Source organism: Scophthalmus maximus, chromosome 10 (genome assembly GCF_022379125.1).
Source record: "Scophthalmus maximus strain ysfricsl-2021 chromosome 10, ASM2237912v1, whole genome shotgun sequence".
Taxonomy (NCBI): Eukaryota; Metazoa; Chordata; class Actinopteri; order Pleuronectiformes; family Scophthalmidae; genus Scophthalmus; species Scophthalmus maximus.
This window is the reverse complement of record NC_061524.1, coordinates 3941674-3964701: the sequence shown is the minus strand read 5'-3', so window position 1 is coordinate 3964701 and position 23028 is coordinate 3941674. Positions and strand designations below refer to the sequence as shown.

At 46.5% G+C, this 23028-nt stretch overlaps 1 protein-coding gene across 1 annotated transcript; it reads left to right on the top strand.

Annotated features, from left to right (window-relative positions):
- The first annotated feature begins 372 nt into the window (after window positions 1–372).
- On the top strand, window positions 373–22768 carry LOC118283467 (bcl-2-like protein 11). The gene is given in 5 exon segments (XM_035605466.2): window positions 373–1680; window positions 4029–4465; window positions 8984–9105; window positions 20021–20150; window positions 20153–22768. Coding segments are annotated over 5 exon segments (735 nt in total). The 5' UTR covers window positions 373–1663; the 3' UTR covers window positions 20182–22768.
- Window positions 22769–23028: the final 260 nt, after the last annotated feature.

Below are 23028 nucleotides of genomic sequence, written 5' to 3'. Positions count from 1 at the left end.
TTGAATAGTGAATGTCTCTTGAATATCAGATTTTCATTTGTTTTGTGTCTCTTTGAAAACAAGTCAGATGAATTGGTGGATTTGAATACTCAAGCCCGTCGCACTTTTCCATTTTGTTCCGACAGAAAAACTTTACCAGAAGTGTGTGACCAGACATGAACCCGCAACTTTGGAAAGAGGGACACAAAATATTCTCCCCAGAGATGTTTTCTAATACTTTCCGTCACCAATTTCCTATAGTTTCACATGATGACTTTTAAATATACGGAGACGATGGAGACCCATGTAGGAAATGAAAGAAGAAACTCTTGAGGAATATGCTTACGGACAGTATGTTACAATGTTACCGGAGAAGTCATGACTCAGGTGGGCCTACACATCATTAACACCTATAAGATACTTAGGGGATAAAATTATTCATCAAAAATCAAGTTATTGCCAGTTTTTCTACGTACGAATTAGTTAACGCAACTGACAGCCGAAGAAGTAATAGACATACAATAAGAATAACTCGGATTCATATTTCAGCATTCAAGATACCCAAGGCCGCATCGCAGAGTGAAGAAAACTAATAGACAGTACTGGAAAAAACAAGAGCACTCACACTCGCAGCACAACCGGCCAAGGCTGAGCAATCCCCCCAAACTGTATCCTGTTGGATAAAATCTGGATCCCTCCCAAAATGTCATCACCTGTTACCATGCACAAGACCTCCATCCATCATCGCCAGCATATCGCAGGGCACTTTAGAGTCTTTGATTTACCTAGCCCCAATCTGCATGTCCTTGGACTGTGGGAGGAGCCGGAGAGAACCCACGCATACACAGGGAGAACATGCACCCTGGTTGAGCGGAACTGGGATTCGAATGCAGAATCTTCTTTTATGTGATGCTGGCACTAACCATTACACCATCCCACAGTGCAGCCCCTCTGCGCAAGACCTATCTTTGATTTTTTTTTTTTTTTTTTTTAAATGTTCATGCAAATTAACTTTTTGAGGAATCCCGCTAAGGAACAGACAAACAAAACCAATCACATGGCATCCTTGACGGAGGTAAAAGAAAATAACCAAAAGAAGAGAAAGAACAGACAGTGGCAATGATTGGTGGAGATCATGTGATCTAGTTGTCAAACGCAGACAGTGAGAGACGGAATGAGTCTAACAGTATTTGTGGTGTTTCTGATCACTTTGGTCGCGCCAGTAGGTTCGCCTACGACAGACAGGGGGCGACAGAGGGAAGAGAGACGGCCCGAGGGGGGACGGGGGGTGGGGCGAGGGAAAGAGAGAGAGAATAAACCCCGCCCGGCTGGTAGGGGGAGGAGCGCCCAATCACACCAGCACCCTCTGTGAAGAGCTGCAGTGAGTGAGTTAGTGAGGGAGGGAGGAGGAAGGAAACCTCGCCGGCGCAGACAAAAGACTTTGGAGCTTGTTTTCCACCTCTGGTACAAGTGGACGGACGAGGCAAATTTAAACTCTGGGATTTATTTCACTCTTAAAAAAATAAAATCCTTTAACTTTTGGACGTTACTGTTTTTTTGTTTTTACCGTGGAATCTTATTTGGACTTTGCATTGATATTCCCTTTTTTTTTTTTCTTCTTCTTCTTTTTTTTTTTACACATTTACAGCTTTGACATCGAGTTATTTTCGGAGCCGTCACTGACATGAACCCTCCGTCCAGGTGAGTTGGGACACGGAGAGCAGAGGTGTGTGTGTGTGTGTTGTTGTTTTTATTCTCCAGTTGTCCCTCTCTGTTGCTCACCCGGCACGTCAATGTGCCACACTTAGAAAACACGCGTCGTTCCTCCTTTATGTTTTAACAGCAGTGTTCTTTTTTTTTTTTTTAAATACAGGAAATTAATACAAAGTTTGCTTCGTCGTGTTGATGCTCCGTCGCCGTTAACTGTCACTGCTGTGCGTAAAAGTCGATTGAACTCGAGTTAAACAGTCTGTCGGACGCTTTCTTTCCCTGCAGTAATCCCCCAGTACTCATAATCGGAGTTTGACATAAACATTTCATACTTTACGGAGGATTCATCTTTTAGTATTTGGAGATATTTTCCAAGCGTAGTTTTTGTCAGCGACCCTTCTGACTTCTGCCGGTGCGTCTGCTCAACGCAGCCCGACGCACCGGCTCCAGTCAACCTTTTCATTTTCCCTGCATCACACATCAGTCGGCACGTAATCGGACATCTTACCCGAGATAAATGCTCCATCTGGGGCTAAACTTCAAAGTTGCGTGTGTTGGTGCAGGTCGCCTGCGTCTCAAGGGAAAAAAAACCCCGCATGTCAGTCATTACGCACTGTGCGTCTTTTCATCTATTCCAAGACTTGAAACTATACGATGATGATGTTTTCCTTCAGAAAGGAAAAGCGATTTTTTTTCATCCCAGCACCATATTTTCCCCCCAGCTGTTTGCCTTGTTATGATCGAGGTCACCGAGTTCAGACGCTTTATATAATTCACACATCTCCATATCTGGGAATGAGTCAAAGAAGAGGCGTTCAGGGGTAACCCGTCGCTCTGTTTTTTTGATGGTATAATGGGCAATTAGCGGAATGGATTATGTCCTAATTTCCTTGACTGTTAATTAAAAGAGACGCTGTGCGATGTGCGCTTCCTGTCCTGCGGGAGGCGCATGTGCACCATTTGGGGATTTTGAGGTAAGAAAGTTAGTTGTATTTGTGTGTAGAAAGCATAACTGAGGAGGCAAACACTAACACTAACCCACGTGACGGCTGCAGGATCATTTTAAAATCACCGTCTGGAGAGTAACGTCAAACCTTATTGTGTAGGATGGAAAAGATCTGTCAGAGACAGAAACTACTTGTTCATCTAAACTCAGTGCTGCTGGACGGACCTCGTTATCATGTTAGCACCGTCACACCTGATCAAATGTCTGGTTTGGTTAGTGTGTTGGCGGATATCCTTTTCCTTTCCTTCCGTCTTCTGGCACGCTTTTGGTGCCACTTCTCTCCACGTTCCGCTCACTGTCTCTCCTTGCGCTCGGATCATCTGCACCGAAACCCGCCTCCCTCCCCGGGGAGGATGTTCATATGTTCTGCAGGTCAGAAGGACAGTGTCTCGGTGTCCAGCGGCCACCGCTGTTGCTCCGTGCGTAAAAAAGAAAATGCGTAAAAAGCCAAAGGATGACCATTTACACCAAAGGTGCGTAACACGTGTTCGTCGGTATATAGGTGACGTGGAGACTGGAATTATGATTTGATTTTTTTTTGTTGGGGGGGGGGGGCATTTTTGGCACAGAGGGGAAGTAGGTCAGTGCTGGGGGGAATCCTTGCGCCGGTGAAGTTGAATGTTAAGTCTGGACAAACAGGAAGCGCGGCGACTAAATATGTCTTTTTTGAAAAGTCCCCCTGGTTTTTGAACGTCACGTTTGTAGAGTCTGGATTCTAACAGACGCCGAGAGCAGGTGTAAGATTTTTAGATAAAGTCACTCAGATTATTTAGTTGAAAATGTACATTTCCAGAATGGCGAGTTTCTCTCACGCCGTCAGTGACGCAGTTGAAGTTACTCCTGCCACTATCTTCATGTCCGATTATTATAATTGTTTTGGCCCAGCGAGTCAAACAAAGATCTGCTGCAATCAGCAACTTTCTGTCAAACAATGGAGACGCGCGCTGGGCGGCCAGTGTGGACAGGAAACCCCGGGCTACCGCCTGGAACAGGAACACACACACACACACACACACACACTGCACATAAACTTATCAAACACTCACTAACTCACTCGCGGACCGGCTGGTGCCAACAGGCGCCTCTGTGCGTAATCAGCGGCTTGGATTATGGACACGTTTTATAAAATGTACAAACTTGCCGTCCGGGTCGTTGTTTGGCACGTCCGGCTCTGTGCGCCACCGCGATTCTCCCCCGTGAAATAATTGCGCTTTAAATGACGGACATGAAAACGTGGATGTACGAGGTCCAGTCGTGCGGCAGCTGCAGGCTGTCGGGGGGGGGCAGAGTGATGAGAGCCCAGGCTGACGGTGCCGCTCTGTTCATCCAACAGACCACCGAACCGGTCCGATGGCGCGTTAACGGCACGAGAGGAGAGCGGAGGAGGGGACTCGGCCTCGGCGCAAAGCTCCCGGTTGAACGACAGCAGCAGCAGCAGCAGCAGCGAGCGCAACTCCGGCTCCACCGGCTCCACCGGAGGAGGAGGAGGAGGAGGAGAGCCGGAGTCACCGGCGCGGTGCAGAACCAAATCCACCGTCGACACTTTAGGCGTGTTTCGGAAGAGATCCATATTCGCGCCCCCGCGCCGCTCCTCCAGCGGATACTTCTCCTTCGACGGCGACTCGCTGCCGCTCTCCCCGCGGCCGGTGGCGACGGCCGACCGGGCCACGCAGACGCCGAGCCCCGCCGGCCAGGCGATGGAACACGCCCTGCAGCGCATGGCCGAGGCGCGCGGCGGACGACCGGGGACGCAGCAGCAGCGGCGGCACGGTGAGCACACCCGGCACCTTGGCGATTGAGCGCCGATATATACACTTGGCTGCACGCAAACGGGGATAGGTTGAAGGCTTTTCCTCATTGCAAAGTCCCCTGACAGGTTTTGCCAAATAAGAATCTGACATATTTCCAGAAGATGAACAGGCTGCACGTCTTCCATCGTTGTGGTGTCCCCATGTTTCACTCCGCCGTCGCCAAATCCCCTTTTTGTCTCATAGGTGCTGAAGTTAAACATGATTTATCTCTCAGACTCAGTCCAAGGAGGGTGGGGTTTGAAGTGTATAGGTGTCCAAGTTTCTATATATATATACAGACGCACTCCCGGATACTAAGTTAAAAATACCCGTCTTTGTATTTGTGAGAGTTGCTCTCCTGAATCAGGAGATGCTGTTTTCACTGTAGCTGCTGCTGCTGCTGCTGCTGTGTGGGTGTGCAGCAAACATATGAAACCAGACAGGAGCCAAACAACGAGGCTCCCTGAAGCTTCCTCAATCAACAATTTGATGGTGGTGTCGAATGTTAACGCTGATGAACAACAACACACTCAGGGTGTTTTTGTTCTCCTCCTTTTCTCCCATCTCGCTCATGAGGAGAGATGGTAACCTACAAGTCCCTGGGATGAGTTGGTCAGCCGACCCGTTTAGAGCTGCCAACCCCCATTCTGCCTTTTCATTCCTGTGTAGTATTCCTCTGTTGAGTGACTTCTTCTGCCTTTGAGTAAATAAAAAGCCTCCCAAACTCCACAGGAGGCATTTAAACCAAACACACAAGCGCAGTGTCATAGGAAATTAATCCAAGGGTGATGTCCAGTACATGTTGGATAAAACTTACAACACAAACCCCTTCAACTTACATACAAGTTTTAACCCTACATCCAGTCAATACTAACCCTTAAAAAAAAACGTTCTATATTTGTACACGTGGTCTCTCGGGAGACGACCAAACACAAACTGACAGTTTATGACGCAATAATAAACAAGGCTTTGTTAGACCTGCCGGTCGATCGGCACTTTCCATGGGCTCCTCATCCCGCTGCGTCAGATTAACAGGAAGGAAGAAGACGAGACCTGGCCAAAGTAGAATGGATGATGCAGCAAATGGTCCAGTGGAACAGGAGTAGAAAAGAAATCAAAACTGTTATAACTGACACGTCAAATAGATGCCAAATACTTGTGTGTCTTGTGAGTGTTTTGATTAGCTGTGAGTGTAAAGACTTCGGCTTAACAGCGGCCCTGAGCTGGACACTCACCGGTCACGTGGAGAGACCCTCCGAAGAAGTGTCCCCACCAAGTTTGGTGAAAATCTGTCCATTTGTTTTTGAGATATTTTGCACCCACCCACACACACACACACACACACACACACACACACACACACACACACACACACACACACACGAGGCGGGAGGTTGAGATTTGGCAAAACAAACAATCACAGAGTTGGATCATCCCCTCGCGCTGTTGCTGCAGTGGATCAAAAAAACATATCCAGATAAGATTTTCACTAATTTGTTTTGCTCAGATTCTTTTTTTCTTCTTCACAGGCATAGTGGTGTTTTGTAATTAAAGAGGTCTCTGGTGGATGAACTAAAACATCCGTCGAGCCTCGTGTATCGTGACCTCTTCACCTGTGACTCTTATGATAATAGCAGTGATTAGCTTCGCCGATCGCCTCGTGTCTCTTATTCTTCTTTATAGCAGACAGACAGACGAGATCGCAGTCAGAGCGGCACGGCACGGCACGGCACGGGCAGGTCATTCATTAGGCACGCCAATAAAAACAGGCCTGTGTGTGTGTGTGTGTGTGTGTGTGTGTGTGTGTGTGTGTGTGTGTGTGTGTGTGTGTGTGTGTGTGTGTGTGTGTGTGTGTGTGTGTGTGTGTGTGTGTGTGTGTGTGTGTGTGTGTGTGTGTGTGTGTGTGTGTGTGTGTGTGTGTGTGTGTGTCGCAGTCAAAATAGGCCTGCAGGCCCTTTTGTATGATGCAGACAGAAACTCTTCGCCTCTCATTCAATCCACTACGTCCATCAGATAGGAAAGATAGGAGATTAAAACACACACATACGAAATATCTTACATGATTGTCCTCCACACAAAAAGGTCTCGGCTATCGAGAATGCTGGTCTGTGCGTGTGCGTGTGCGTGCGTGTGCGTGTGTGTGTGTGTGTGTTGGAGAGCCGGAGCTTGAGGAGGCTCAGTTTATCCTCTTGTTGTTGTCGTGCTGTGATTACAGCTCCTATCAAAACACTTCCTCCTCCTTCTCCTCCTCCTCCTCCTCCTCCTCCTCCTCCTGCAGCGGAACGATCACAACGGCAGCACTGTCAGGTTTGTTCAGATTCAGAGTGGGACGGTCGACTTTGATGCACTTTTTTGTCTTCATTTCCATTCACTGAGTTTGATGGTAACACGACCTCGGGTGACGAGTCACGTTGTGCCCGAGGCTTCGATCCAACAAGTAAATAGGCGGCACAATCATTGACTGTCGTAAGTATGACTAAGGGCGTTTTTCACACCTGAACGTCTGAACCATGGTTCAAGTCTTGATCCGGTTAATTTTGGTTTAGAGAGGAGGCCAAGACTGCAAGCGATCCGACGAAGGTTGCAAACAAATATTTTGTGTCCATGTGAGAAGAAGAGAATTTTTGATTCTCTTCTTCTTCTTCTTCTGTTGTTTGATGCTGTCTCAACATTCTGCAATTGTTCTGGACTTCCCAGTGTTTTCACTCTGCAAACCAACAGAGACGTGGTTGAGTTTGAGTGGACACCTGTTGTTTTGGTTCAGACTGAACTGTGAAGTCCGAAGGTGCAGACCGAACAAGTTAGGTTTGAATGTCATAAAGCATCGTGGGTGAGTGAAGACTCACTTCAGCTGAGGTTTTGTGTCTTCTGGAGCAAGTGACAAGGCAGAACGTTGAGCGATCCTAGATTTTAGTGTTGTAACATTCTTCGTCTGCCCGTCAGCAGTCGGCACCTCAACGTACATCGGTCCAGGCACGTAAGAATGTACACAGAACTCTCAGAAACCACAAGGACCATAAGAACGTCATGAACATGAACACGTAGCATGTGTGAAGATGCGTTGGACTCTCGTCTTCATGGTCACTGTGGTCAATCTGGAAACAAACCAGGGAACGAATCCATGATGTGCAGTACATCACACGGTATTTAACCTAAATATGTACGTCGTCTCTTCAAAGCAGCGCGGTTGTAACGACAATACAATAAATCCTTGAAAACATTGCGTTCATAGTCAAGTCCGACAATCACAAAAGGTTTGTTTTCATTCAGGCGGACAACTTCCAAACGCAGGACGAGTCTTGAAATGAATCATTTACACAAAACTAGTCAGAGAGGAAAACTCCATCTTTTGGTGTCGCTAATTTACACAATCAACTGAGTGTGAACGTAACTTTGTACCTCCGGGTTTCAGGAGGATGGCTTCGTCCCGCTGTCGCGTCCACGTCTCCGTCTGCAGAAGGACGGATCGATCGGAACGCACGCAGCCGCTCGTTGTATTCGGCATCTACGGTATTGGAGGAAGTGAGAAATATTAAGTCTGGGTTTCATAACGGCGTGCATGAGTCATACGCGGAGATCGGTAAGAGGCCAGAGCCTTTCTTAGTCATACTGTAGTTCAGACTGAAAATATAACACATTAACCACGGAAACATACACACGCACACGTTTGCTCATGCGGTCGGCCGGCAGAGTGGAATTTCTCTCCATCTTTGTGATGATGCTAATTAGACACATGAAATATTGGCACTCATTTTCCATGATAATTCATTTTTTGAATGTTCTTCTATCCAAACAGTGAATCGACAACGAAAGCTGGAAGATGTCTGTCGCAGTAAACATAAGGAAAAGCCCTCAAGTTGTCGCTGCTCTGATAGTGTGAACCACAATACTTTCTAACTCGCACTCTGCTCGGATGATTTTTTTTTAATGTATTTGTTTAATTTTCCCTCAAATTTTTACACTTGATAGACTTCTTCTGAATCAGATGCGAGGGTTCACGCTATGGTCCTTCATGCTTTTCTGTCACCTCTTTGCTGTTTGTCATTAGATTCGAAATCAAATGAAGAATCCGTCCAACTCACAGGAACTTGACAGGCGTCCGTATACGTCTCAGCGTCTGCTTTCTGTTATTGTCACCGGTCGCATACAAATGTCACGGTGCTGCAGTGTAACAGTATTTTCACGTCTAAACCTCCGACCACGCAATGCCGCTGCAGACTCCCGCTGGATTACATTTTGCATAAATAATGCACTGACGAAAGGTACGGTTGTTGCAGAGGTTCGCTTCCGTCGCAGACCGAAAACTCCCCCGTTCACACCGCACCTTACTCCCTGGATGTATCTAACATGAGCTGTCTTTTTCCTACTTAAGTTGCCTGAGTCGCCGTGGACAAAAGCGCCTGCTGAATGCAATGCGATGTAACGTTTGCTCAGTTAAAAGTTTGCAAAAAAGTACAACGCCTGTGCGTCACGGCCCCTGTTTTTCCTTCTGTTTCAGGAAGCTCCCCCAGCCGCTCTAGCACACGGCAACGAAACGCAGCAGGGGACATGCAGGCGGAGGCCGTCGGACAGGAGCTCCGACGCTTTGGAGACGACTTCAACACACTCCTTCTGCTAAGGGTTAGTCATCACAGACACCGTGTGTGTGTGTGTGTGTGTGTGCGTGTGTGCGTGTGTGCGTGTGTGCGTGTGTGCGTGTGTGTGTGTGTGTGTCTGTGTGTCTGTCTGTCTGTCTGTCTGTGTGTGTGTGTGTGTGTGTGTGTGTGTGTGTGTCGGCGGTTGATGGGATCTGGGTAACCGCCAGTTAGCACATTTTGTGGAGCTCTTGAGCGCCGACATAGAGACAGAAGGTTGGCAAACAGATCAAACCCAATCTCAATTTGTGGGTTCTTTGGTTATCGTTGGGATTAGGTTATTTCTAATTGATTAGCCAGGGTCCATCAATCGGCTGCAGTGCGGAAATTAAATCAAAGTGAAAGTCAAGACGCCCGCTGTTTCACAGTGTGGGTGGCCAAGCAGGCTGAAAACGAGCACAAGAAATAGAAGAGAGAGACAAAAAATGTCCCTTAAATACCGCCAGGGGTGATCTGAGCGAGAGCCTGCAAGCAGCTGGTTATTTCCACTGTGAGAAAAAAAACAAAACGCCTTTTTGATCAGAAAATAACTACACGGACGGCCCAAAGCTGCAGAACATCCAGATGCCACAGTAACCACTTCAATGACAAGACAAAGACAAACCGCCATGTGACACAACAAACAAAAGCCCCTCGACCAGCGGAGGAACAGAAGATGGACACACACACACACACACACACACACACACAGGCTCGGCCTGTTACCAGCAACGGGAGGGAAACGAAAACAAAACTTTAGTGGCACAAATTGGGCGTTTAAATGTGGCGAAGAGCCGCAGCGGCCCGTCGACGGCTCATGTCATAATATCTGTCCGCGCAGCTCCGTCATGAAGCAGGGATTCGAATAGAAAATGCTCGTGTGCACTCACGGCTGATTCAGGAGAGCAGAGTCTGCGTCTGTCGCCTTTGCTGCGGAAATAATCACATTATTCCAGGGAAAATAAATCCCTTGAGTGCCGCCGTTAACCCATCAGTCAGTCCGCACGTCGCGTTGTAAAGTTGCGTAGCTGCAGCAAGGGTTGATTTCCTCTTGGCTTCTGTTTCCTTGGCAACATTTCTGCAGGTTGCATCATCACAGTTTCTTATTTGCTCTATCAAAGAGCTGACTGGAGGGGGGGGAAGAATCAGTGCTGGGCTGACTTCACTTTAATCTCATCACAGAAGTGGATTCAAAAATAAAAGTCTAGGAAAAGGCTTGACGGGACTTTGTAGAAAAAGCTCAGACTTCTCCCTCCCTCAGCGTCAGAAGCTTAATATAGCTGTAAAAACGACAAATCTCCAGCCGAGCACTTTAATAAATCAGAGCTGTGCTTCTCCCATTGTGTTTTAACCTTTGAGTTGCTTATGAGCATGAAATTGCCCACTTGGTTGTGCACTTTCCCCCCAAACACACGCACACACACACAAACACACACAAACACACACACACACACGCACACACACACACACACACACACACACACACACACACACACGTCCTTAACCAAAAAGCCACAAAAAAACCTTGAGGGACGTTATTTGCGTGCACTTGTGGTTCCAACAGTCATCACATTGCTCTCGAACCGGTCATTAACACAGCGTGGTCTACGCTTCCATTGTTCAAGGCCTTGACGTTGATCGGGTTCTGTATTTATCTGCCTCCTGCGCGATCTCGTATACAAACAGCATCCTCCCGAGCCCACTCTCGCCAAGGGAGGCACGGAGGTCGGGATGCGATCAGGACGATCGGTCAAGTGCACTGACATCAGGAAGAATAGAATGCTTGTAAATTCCCTCGAGCTGGGTCACAAAACAAGCCAGTCCGGCCCCGGCGGCTGTGATTCGAGCTGCAGAGGAGAACAGAGCGAGGCCGGGGGGGAAATATGCGAGAACGTGATGAGTCGGCCGCCGTGACTCAACGCCTTAGCCTTGTCTCGCTGCCAAGGCAAAAGGACGGAAAGCGAAAGAGGAGTGTGCGTGTGTGTTGTGTGTGTGTCTTGGTGGTAAGCTCTCTGTGAACTTGGGTACAGAATAATCCGGAAAAAGTGTGTTTGTTCACGCTGCAGAACAATGAGGAGGCCGACGAAAGAGGAACGCGGAGGCTTGTTCCCTGTTCTCTGACCAGGTATATATTTTTTTTGTTTTTGTCACCGAGACAACCATAAGATAGAACGTTGAGCTCAGTACAGTTTGTTCTGCTTCGATTGAACAATCATCCCGATCATAAAGTGTGACTGCAAAAAATACACATGTGGCTGAAGCAGTGATGGCCGCCAAACACAGCTGTGTTAACTGGTGGGAAGCCAGCGAGGGATTTCATCCTGAGGCTACATCCACATTAAGATGTTTTAGTTTTAAATGGCGTCACTGCTGTCCACAGGAAACAGTGCTAGACGGGCAGAAACTGAGTCATGCTCCTCTATTCCATGCTTAAAAACCTCAATTTTCAAATGTGATCCGATCATATCCTTTGCGCAGCAGGCGTCGATACGACTTCCTGCTCTTAGCCATGCGAAACCCCTCACTCTACAACGGTTCGCCCCCAACGAGCGACTCTGACGGAACAGGCCCAGCGAGATGGATGGATGAATCATCATGAATCATATCTGGCTCAGGGTCAATTTGGGATGATTCAGGAACCCGGTGCACCTGCCCCGCCCCCCCCCCCCCCCCCCCCCCCCCATCACCTCCACCTGGAACCTAGACCGATGATTCCCACCCTTTGTTACCTGTTACCTGTTAAACAAAGATGTCAGCTCGCACAGCCTCCACATGTCATACCAGTTATGAGTAGAGGAAGAAGACAATGTAGATTTTGTGGATTACAGGGATTGCCGTGAGCTCTTGCACAGACATTCATGGTCCCCAGATGATGGATCCTACTGACTCTGGTGTTTCTCTGACTATTTGTTCTTGCACCACAGTTGGATCGACGTTTGGCTTATCACTGAAATGTCTTTGGAAAACCGCATTGATCTTTGGTCCTGACAGATTCATGGTGCCCAGAGGAAAACATTTAACCACTGGTGATCTTTTGTTGACGCTTTCCTTTTTGCACCACCGCGACGAGGGAAACGTCTCAATAACTGTCAGACGGATTCCCGCGAAACGTTGGTACGGACGCTCACGTCCCCTTCAGGCAGAATTGTAAAAGCTGTGGTCAAATTTGTTTGTCGCTTGTTTGGGACTGCCTGCCCCCCCATCGTGGAAACCACTGGCCTAGAGGGAGCCAGAGACGCTTGAGGCAGAAGTATAGCGCGAAATCATGGACGTCCTTAAAGTCACGTCATAAACCCGACTGGACTTTGGCCTTGGTATTAACATCAGCCTTTAGAGATGAGATCACAAGTCGATAGCTCTAAGTGTGTCAATTCACAGAGAGGGTGGAGCCAGTGAATCAATGCACTTTGCTTCACAGTGAAACAGGAGTTTACCAATTTTTTTTTTAAATGTGAAAATCATGAAGTATGGGAAACACTGAAAAGTGTAAAAAAAAACAACAACTTTTGGTTCATTAAGAAACTGTAGTGAATCTGAGGACGACAGTTGATCAGGCGATCCTTCCATTTGGCCCAGGACACAGTTGACAGATGTTGACACCTGGTCTGAACGGGGTCATGGGTAATGTAAAACCCATTACCAATGTAAAACCAGAATGAATAAATACTCCTCTCAATAGGCTTAAAGAAAACATGGACCTTGTGATATTGTAACATAAGGACTGTTTTATATATTACCTGTGAATTCATCACCGGGCACCGAGGGACATTTTAACACTTTCTAACAGGTTTTTTAAGCGGCTGCTCATCACATCGCTGTCAGAGAGTTGCCACTGTTGACAAAAGAGCTTTTTATTCAGCGTCATCGCCCGAAGGCGTCTGCCAAGACACAGGGCTGCGTCACTCCGGGCTATAAAATGACTCACACTATCTGAGATACATTCGCACACACAAGCGCGCTGGTGTTCCCTCTCCGCCCGGTTTATAATTTATTGCCTGAGAAATAAGAAAAATAATCTTAAACCCCCAAAAAAAGGAAAGAATACTTTTACAAAGAGGGAGTGAAAAAAAAATTGGAGCGAGTGGTTGTCAGGAAAAGAAGTGTTCACCGGAGTGTAGTCGCCACTTGAATGATGAGTAATCATTTGTTTTTCAAGTCGTCTGACTCTCTCACTCCGACTCTCTCTCCTTTGTCCTCATGTAACTCAGCCTCTCTCTCTCTCCCAGTTAAACATTTACACAATATGTGCGTGATCACGTGTGCATGTTTGTTTCCAAACATCTGTAAACGTGCTCAGTGGGGTGTGTGTGTGTGTGTGTGTGTGTGTGTGTGTGTGTGTGTGTGTGTGTGTGTGTGTGTGTGTGTGTGTGTGTGTGTGTGTGTGTGTGTGTGTGTGTGTGTGTGTGTGTGTGTGTGTGTGTGTGTGTGTGTGTGTGTGTGTGTGTGTGTGTGTGTGTGTGTGTGTGACAGACAGTCTAGTGTCCGTGACAGTGTAGATCCATTATGGCTCAGCCCTGTGGTTAAACAACTCTGAGAGCAAAGCACAAGGTCTAATTATCCTGCCAAAACACACACAGACACACACACACACACACACACACAGACTCACACAGACACACACACACACACACAGACTCACAGACACACACTCAAACAGACTCCGACACACACAGAGGTAACAACCCTTTGTCCTGAAGACAGAAATAACCCTGAGGACCAGGCGGGTGTCACTGGCTGGCTGCTTGTATTTTTGTTTGCATGTGTGTGATCGAATGTACGTGAAAGACAAAGAGCGAGCGAGCGAGCGAAAGACTTCAGTATTTTTCAACCCTCCTCCGTCACTTTCCAATGCGAGAAGCACCTTGTTTGCATGTTAAAACACGACGCTCGGCTGTGATAAATGAAAGACAGGAGCTAGTGAGAGAGAGAGAGGTGACGTTTGGAGAAGGTCTTCGGCCCGATTCACAACTGCAACAACAGCATCATTAATGCCACCATTGTGCGTTAATTCTGAAATGATACTTTTGGGAATGTTTGTATCACGTGCGTGCGTGTGTGTGTGCGAGCTATTTTGGAGTGGCTGCATAGTAAGTTGTGGTAACCAAACAAAGTCACGTGGGCCTTTAGAAACTGGCTGACTCAATGTTTCCACTGGGGAGAGAAAAAGGAGACGAGAAGAATCGGTTGCAGTTTCCAAACCCCAAAAAGAGAATATGGCAAATATGTGACACAGAAAGTGGACACCGCCTTCATTATTCTGTCATTTCTCTGATTCTCTGCATTGATTTTCTAGGTTTTCTGACGAAAAACCTCTTCAATATATCATATTTGATACATTTTGGGGTAAAATACAAAGAGTTCGTGCACCTGCTGTGTATCATGTTTAACGTCAAATGAATGGAAACCAGCGGCCGCCAGTCTTCGGTATGATTCATTCGGAAAATGACATGTAAAATCTGTTCAAACAATCTGTAGTAATTGAGACAAAGACATGCAATCAGCATTGACCTTTAGAGTCGTTCTGCAGATGTCGTGCACCAGTTGCATCGCCTTCGTTTGATTGGTTCGACCGAAGGGCTGAGGTTGCTTCATGGTCTCGCCGACACACTGACTGACTTGACTGGTGGAGGATTTTCTGGTGGATGGGTTTTCTAGTTTGGCCGATGGCAATGGTTTGTTTCCTCACGTGTAAGTGCACGTACTGTGCACTAGCTCCAGATGAACTGCAGCCTGCAGAGTTGCAGTGACAGAGGAAAGGGTTTTGATGAAGAAAGGGGGCTTATTGGAGGTAAGAGTTCAACTGGGGAAACGATTCCAGGGATCCACAGGTGTGCGTGTTAGTGTGTGCACGCGTGCGTTTTCCTTTTCTGGAATCCTCAGGCACAAGGTTGAAAATCAAGAGTTGTTCGGTGAAACTGGCTTTGGCTTGTTGTCCGACTCTCAGCCTGCAGGACATCTGCTCCTCGTTGCAGTACCTCTCGTCCTGACGGTGGAATACGACCAGTCGCCCAAATCAGCGAGCGGCCCGATCGTCTGCATGTTGTTGTTTTTTAATCGTAGACAATTATTTGTATTCCAGGAACGCTTGGTTCACTGTAGCCTTTTTTTTTCACATTTAAACAACATAAGACGAGCTAATTCACGAGTTTTGGCGTTACCGGTAGCTGAATTTTGTATTTACTTTGGGCAGAGCAAGCCTAGTAGTTTTCATCTGTATCCGGTCTTCATCTTAAACTAAGAAATCAGCGTTCAATATCTAGCATCATACCTGACGCACAGACACGAGAGTGATATCAATCCTCTCAACCAACACTGTCACATGTATATCCATAAAGGTTTTACACGTAGGACAAAGATCTGATTGCTCCTGATCAGTACTGACACACAGATGCAAGTCAGAGGAAAAAAGGCATCACTTTTGTAAAAACCACATCCATCCCAGGTACACCACATCCTCCTGTTTTCTGTTGCGTCGTCATCGACAGTTTCTCCCGCACTTTCATTAGCAGCCGTTCAAAACGTAGCAGGTTCCAACCGCAACGTGCCGTCGGGCAGGCAGCTGAGGCTCAGGAGACCGGTGGTTCGATCCCCCAGTCGCCGCGTCGAAGCCTCCTGAAATTGGCCTTTCCGCTTGTGAGACTGTGAATGGAGTGTGAAAGGGAAGTGCTGCGTGTAGAAGCACTGCTCAGCTGTTTCCAGTCCGGACATCTTCCTGAGCTTTCCCGGAGATCTCTGCCCGCGCCCAGGTTTCCCCGACATTTTCCGAGTTCATGTCTGTAAAACAGCTTATGAATGTGTGCGGAATGGGCGAATGGGCCTTGTAGTGTAAAGCACTTGGAGTGAACTCTAATGTATATTACTCTTCCTTGCTGTGAATCCCAACTGCTCCAGCAGAGCACAGACTGTTGTTGTAATGAGCACGATGGAGCTTGCAATGAACCTGTGCTCTTCGCAACCTTATACAAAAGTAAAACAAAAAAAAAAATTACTAGAACAGCTGGCTACCCTCTTCCCTATTTACACGGTCAGGTATCTACACATCGGAAGATCATCAAATCGAACACGAGCTTTCAGTGAGTTCGCTTTGCGTCTCGAGGGCTCGTGTATATATATATATATTCCCCCGGCGCGGCTCCTTCCCCCTCTCGCCTTGACAGTCGGATCACTGCGGCGGTTCATGAGGTGAGGAGAGAGCACAAAGCGCGCTGCCAACTCAGAAACCACAAACCTTCCGTCTGTCTTCCAACGCTGCTTTCAGGAGAGAGACGAGTCTCTAATGTGCAGCGCGACGAACGCCGCCGTGAGCAGATTGACATTATCGATGTCAATGTCAGGGGGTTTTTTTCCGCCACGAGAGAGAGAGAGAGTATATTTACATCTCGCTCTCACCGCGTCAGTCCACGGCAGCTGTCTCCCGTGTGCCGTGTCCTGCCAAACGAAAGGGGAGGACAGGGCAGAATTAATGGGTTTCCACTTCTTCTACACCCACATGAGCTCTGATTTGTGATAGTGTCCGTAGTGCAGGTTGCTGAGATGAAACTTAATCCGCCTCCCCCCCCCCAAAAAAAAAACTAAATCAGTGTTTGCTCTCTACTGCCAAACACAACAGTCCCTCGACGACGTTCAGGGAAATCAAGGCTCAGTTTTAGCTGCGGAGAAATGAGTCTCTGCTGAACTTTCAGCTACGTCCTACACCTGCGTATCCTCAAGTGTCGAGGTAAAGTGATAGACTTAGTAGGGTTATGATTACTGGGCGGAAGGAAATGTCATGAGAAGGAGAAAAAAGTAACATGTCTCGTCCGAAAAAGGGTTTATTCCGGACACATCTTGTACAGATTTTGTGCCAATTGTCTTTGTTGTTTCCGTCGCGGTGAATTTAATTCAGACCGCCTGATGATTAAAATGACCACAGGTCTCTCTACAGCCACGCTACCAGCTATGGGATGTACATAGAAAATGGTGGCGCTAAATGCTCGAGTCTTTCAAATCGTGTAATATTCACCATGTTAACTGAACACGAAATATGTCCATGATTGGGATTGCCCAAAATATATACGGTAGGGAAATGGATTAGCTGGCTAGCCAGGAAGTCATATTTTAACAGCTGTCAGTGGAAACGGAAACACAAATCTACCGTACAACCAGTCACGTTGCCATCTCCTCATCGACCCGAGGCGTCTCCCAGAAACATTCTTTTGCAGTCCTTTCTCAGCTACCGTGGACGCGAGCCCTAGTCCTCTAGCTGCCACGGTGGACTTTTCCTCACGTCCTCGAATCTATTTGACTTGTCCGAACAGTTCCGAGCAGGAAGCCCGAGGCGAATCTTTGAATCGGCGTTTCTGGCAGTGCATGTGCTTTGTCCCTGGCCTTGTCTGGGTGACTTGGCGAGAGACGTCAGAATCCGAACTGGAAGCAGACCGTGATTCATCACAGGGTTAACTAGTCTTCCCCTCACCTCCTTCCTCCTCTGGCATTAGAGGTTTCTGTGGCTTTGGCTCGCTTTTCGAATCAAACCGCACAGCTTTTGACACTCCCCCTCTTCTCTCTCTCTCTCTCTCGCACTCTCTCGTCCAATAAGATCCTGTTTTTGTCAGAGCTCAGTCTCTTATTCTGTGCCAGCGTGTGGATGGTATTGTGCCGACCATCCGGTCAATCTGTATTTCAAAGGGGCTTCGTGCCAAAACAGGACATCATCTCGCGGCGGAAAAAACCGGATTCCTGCTCTTGTAAATGCCTTGGTGTTTTCTTGTAAACGCTTCAGTCTGGGAGTTTTAAAGTTTTATTTATTGGAGCAAACAGCAGCTGAGGGATGGATCTTTTTCAACAGAGCTCAGCTTCGCATTCACACTGCCGCAATATTTCTCAGCTGAGAGCCACATAGTTCAGCCGCCGACCGCTGCTGTTGGCCAATTGGAGCCGGTTTTGTTTCTTTTGCCACAAGTTTGTTGATTTAACGAGAAGAGCTCTATGTTTTATTCCTCGCATTGTTGTAAAACTGGAGCTAAAAGGGAAAATTTGTGACGTAAATTATCAGCAAAATCCTCGTCTGAGTTGAAGTTTGTTGGCGGTTGGTTGGAGATCTCTCCAGCTTCCTTTCCACCTTTCTCCGGCAACAGGAACCTTGTTTTCGTGGTGCTGTTGTCGGGGCAGATTTTGCCAGTGGTGCTGGAGTGATGGGCCGAGGCCAAGGCCCAGGGCTGTCCCCTGTAGGAAAAGAGCAGCAGAGAAACAATAACACCTATTTGGGTCAATGACGTACCAAATTTACATTAATGACAGTGGAGGGGTGTCGGAAACAACAAGTCTGGAAAAGACAATGTCAAAGAGCTGTAAGAGTCTGAAACATCAAATTCTTCACAGTGAGATGATGAAGTGTTTCACGGAAGACATACCCGAGGACTGGTCAGCTCGGGTCAGCCAGGATTCGATCGCTTTGTGGGATGTTTCCAACAAGCCCTTGTAGAAACCAGACCCAGGTCGTTAATCGTGAAGGAACCTCCCATCAGAGTTGGAAGAAAAGAATTTGGGGGAAGTCTCGTCCCAAATCCTTGAATGTTTAGCTAGACCTAGTGTCATTCCTCTTTTTTGTCAGTCATCGGACAGTTTATTTTTTAATGGACCCTCAGCCAATTTAAGTCAATAGTTTGAGACAGCAACTATTTGACGGATGCATTTTAAGAAATGTAGGATCCGATGTTTTTGAGACGCTTGGTGATATAACCCCTTTATATAACAGCAGCTAATATCACTCAAACACCCTTTTCCTGTGTTATTTTCCTCTTTATTAAAATGTAAATGTGAGTTCCACCCACGCATGTCATTTGTGGCCCCAGGGAACAGTGGGCTCCTTCATACAATGTACAAAACAGCAATCTCCCAAAAAAGAATTTGCATTCGCGGGCACTACCCTGAGTTGATCTCCCTTTGATTTTAAAGCATCAAGGGATCCCGGAGTGTTGACCTGAACATTTGATGTATTTCAACACACTCAGAACATTTTGTGAAATGAGAACTGGCGATGCAAAAACAAATGCAAATGACGTTGATGAATAACTTCATGAACTGGACGTGTTAACCTTTAAATGTTTTGCATGAAATGGTCAGCTGATGGTAGCGCGTTCAAATTTCTCGTTCATCAGCGGCAGCCATCTTGGTTTGGATAGCTGAGCCTTTACGCTGTGATACAAGAACAAGAAGAAGAAAAAAATGCTGTGTCTTTATCTCCACGTCTTCCACAGCGTCATCATCAGCATGCTGATCGATGGGACGTGCAGCTTTGGCCTCAGTGTTTTAACGGAACATCACGTATGTATCGGCCAAGTGTATTGGCCAAGTGTACATGTGAGACTTGGCACCAAGTCACATTAACATTACATGTCATGCTAACATTAGGGTTGTTTAGCTACATAGCTACGGCGGATAAAATCTGCCTCCGACAGGTGCCACTTCACCTGGCGAAGGTAAATTCAGTTGCAGGCTAAGAACAAGAAGCTGCTTTTGTCCACCTTTGTCCGAAATCAAGGACCCACTGGTTTTAAAAAATCACAGAATTCAGTTGGTAAATCTGCAGTTGTTATCAATGTGAACTGCGGAGGACAGATTCAGAAGAATCCACATCATCATGGTTGGTTCAATCAAGTTTATTGTGTTTACCCATCAACAATTACAGACCTCAGAGTCGGAGGTTGCTACTGGAACGGCCCCAAATGTTTTATAGCAACGATTCATCTCGTAGTTTATTGGCTTGGTGCCAGACTTAAAACTCTTTATGTGAGGATGTTATGAAACGTCAATGGAGTAAATGAATGGGTTATTCACTTCTGGAACCAGAGACGTTCAAAAAGTGGGCGGTCACTGTTGAGCTCTAGATGTCTCTCATCAATACTGTAACATCTCTTCTTCTTCTGTCAATTTTGTTTCAGAGGGTGGCGGGCGGACGTAGACACGTCATCCGGCCGATCCGGCTGCCGCGCATCCACCAGGAGCCCACCGTGTTGTTCTGCGTCGGCCTCCTTCTCCTCGTGATCGGACGGATGATCTACTGGCCCGGCGGCTGAGCAGCCACGACCACTCTCAGGTCTAGCCTCTGGAAGACCCAGCAGACGTAGCAAATTTTTCCCTTCGACAATGTCTTTGGCTTTTTGGATCTATCACATCGTGAGTCTTTGTGTTGTGGGGGACCTCGTTGTTACTCTCCATCCTCTGGAGACTCTGGACTCCGCCTTTCTTAGTTTCGATGGAGGCTATTCGTGAACACCTTTAAGGAATTTCTCGAAATTCTTTGTATCTTTTTGATTTTGCACCTGTGGTTTTTTCCTTGACGGTCCCTGAGCCCTTGCGATGCAACCAAAGAGCCTGGATTTTGCACTTCCTCCCGTGCAGAGGCGGTCACGTCACCGACATATGCCGCTCTGCAAATCGACACCTGTGGAAATTCAAATGTGCCTTTTTACCGTTGTTTGTTTTATGCTTTTTTCTTTAGCTACTTTTAAGGCGTTTTGGGTTTTTTTGTACAGAGCTTATGAATTGCCTGGGCAATCAACTCTGCAGACCCAGGGTTGTTAAAGTACGCGGGTCCGGTTGACTGAGTTTTTTCCCCAGATCTTTTCCCCTCTGGAAGTTTCAGGCAGTGAAGTAAACGATGCACTCCCGTCCCGTTAGTACCCAGCATGCAACAGACTCGTGACCTGCGTGGGAACCAACTGGGCCAAAGCATTTTTTATCACAGTGTTCCTCAGTGACTGCGCCATTGAACCTTTTTGCTACCATGAAATTCACGACTTCTTGTTCTTGCATTGTCGCTTAAATTAGAGTCAACTGTACGTCAGCCACCGAAATGAATTGTGACACAGATGTTGAGATCATCAAAAGCCATGTCTGTGCTGTATTATACAGATGCCTACAACAAAAACAAGCTTAGACTGGATTGATATTCCAGGGCGACGTGGTCCTCGGGAGCGACACCCCTTTTTTCAGGATGGAATTCACGCTCTTGACTAATTCCAGCGTTTGGCTCATAAAAGACGGGAATATTGATCATCACCCGCCGAGGTAATGAAACAAAACATCAGGACGTGGAGATCTTGCCCTGGACTGATCAGCACATTCTCTTTACTAAAAGAATGAATACTGTTCCAATGCAGCTTCATCCTCCGTTTGCATTCATGATAAAATGTCCATTTAGTTTTTTGGTGTCATATTGTTTAGTTCCTGCTTCCGCAAACATGTAATCAGGCGATCTGCTTTTAATCACTTCAAAAGGTACGTTAGGTAGACGCACGAAGCGTGCAGATTTTAATAAATGTAACTTGAACATTTCAGAACCACTTTTCTCACCAAATACCAGCCGTGTCCACCGATCCATGAAAAGCATTAAGGGGATTCATTCTCCTCTTTGCTTTGGTTGTACTCCGTCAGTGAAACATAGATTTAGCACATTAACAATCAAAAAGCAGGAGCAGAATGAATTCACTTGTTAATAAATTGAGAAGAATTTAAGCTGCCCAACTCAAAACTGCAAGATTTACAAGCATTTACTCATTTAAAATGTTTAAAACTGTGTCATTTCTCAAGGTCATGTTTATACGGAGCCCTGGAAGGGACATAGAGGGGATTTTAAAATTCACGGCTTGCGCTAAGTAGTCTCTTCAGATGTCTCTCACTTATATTAAAACCGGGTCGACTGCCTAGCATTGATTTAATGTCTTCATATCTGAGGCCAATGTCAAATTTGAACTCTATGCATTCCGCTGTTGTTCTTTGGGTTTGTTTCTGGTTTCCGGACCCGGAAGCACGCTGAAGGTTTTGAAAAACCTTTGCGAGATCTGTCGAAAGTACATCTTTTCTTTGCATTTCATTTTTTTCCTTCAGGGGCTCCGTACACTTCACGTTTACAAACCTTATTTTGACCCGTGTTTTGTTTAATGTTCTTCCACAACAATAAGCCATCGAGCCAGCACCAGTCTCCCGCTTTTGTTTCAGCCTCTGACATTCACCATCAGCGGCCGGACTGGACGCAGCTCGGGTTTGTTTGACGAGGTCATGTCATCCGTTTATTAGCACAGTGAGTCGGGCCCCAGGCCAAGTCTCCTCTCTCTCTCTCGCCCGCCAGCTCGTTAAACACTCACGACTGGAAAACCAAACGCTGAATGAAGCAGAGTCCAAGAGGGGTTTTTTTTGGGCCCCAACTTGTTATCTCACAGAAACAGCAAACAGTGGTGATACAGGCTTCAAATCAGGCACATTCATTCTTTATCTCTGTGCTTATGAAAACATCGGCTCTGGACTTTGAGAGAACTGATACAGCAGCTTGTCAAAGTGTGAAAAACCTTATATGCAAAAAAAAATAATAATAATTAAATGAAATGCCTGCTCCTTTGTTTGCACAAATATCTGAATATCTTCAGTTTGAAATATTTGATTGTGACTTATGCAAAAAAAAAGAATAAAAAATTGACCCAAGCACCTTAAAATGATCCAGAGTTCATGCGTGTTCAACTGTGATGTTGTCCAACCAGTTAATCTTCATCAGTGAAGCCGTCTTCCTTGTTAGATAAAATGTTAATCTCCCCAAAAAACAATACCGTAATCCAGACTGGGGTTTGGATTTTCCATTTTTTTTTTATGTAATTTGAAAATGTCCATCTTTGGCGTGTGAAGGTTTGGCCAAAGAGATTTGTGCAAAAAAAAAAAAAAGATTGTTTTCTGTGTTGTTGCGGATGAACATTACTATTTGTTGTCTCTACCTGTCAATCACAAAGTCACAGCAGCTGCACCGAGAGTCTGCTCCAGTCTGACTGGAATACAACTGGGAAAAAAAATGAAAATTTGTCATGTGACGGTGAAATCGTCCTTTAAAAGCAATTTGACCGAGATCTGAATAAGTCGACTTTCAGGAGTCACATTTAAAAGCCTTTACTCCTCCGCTGAA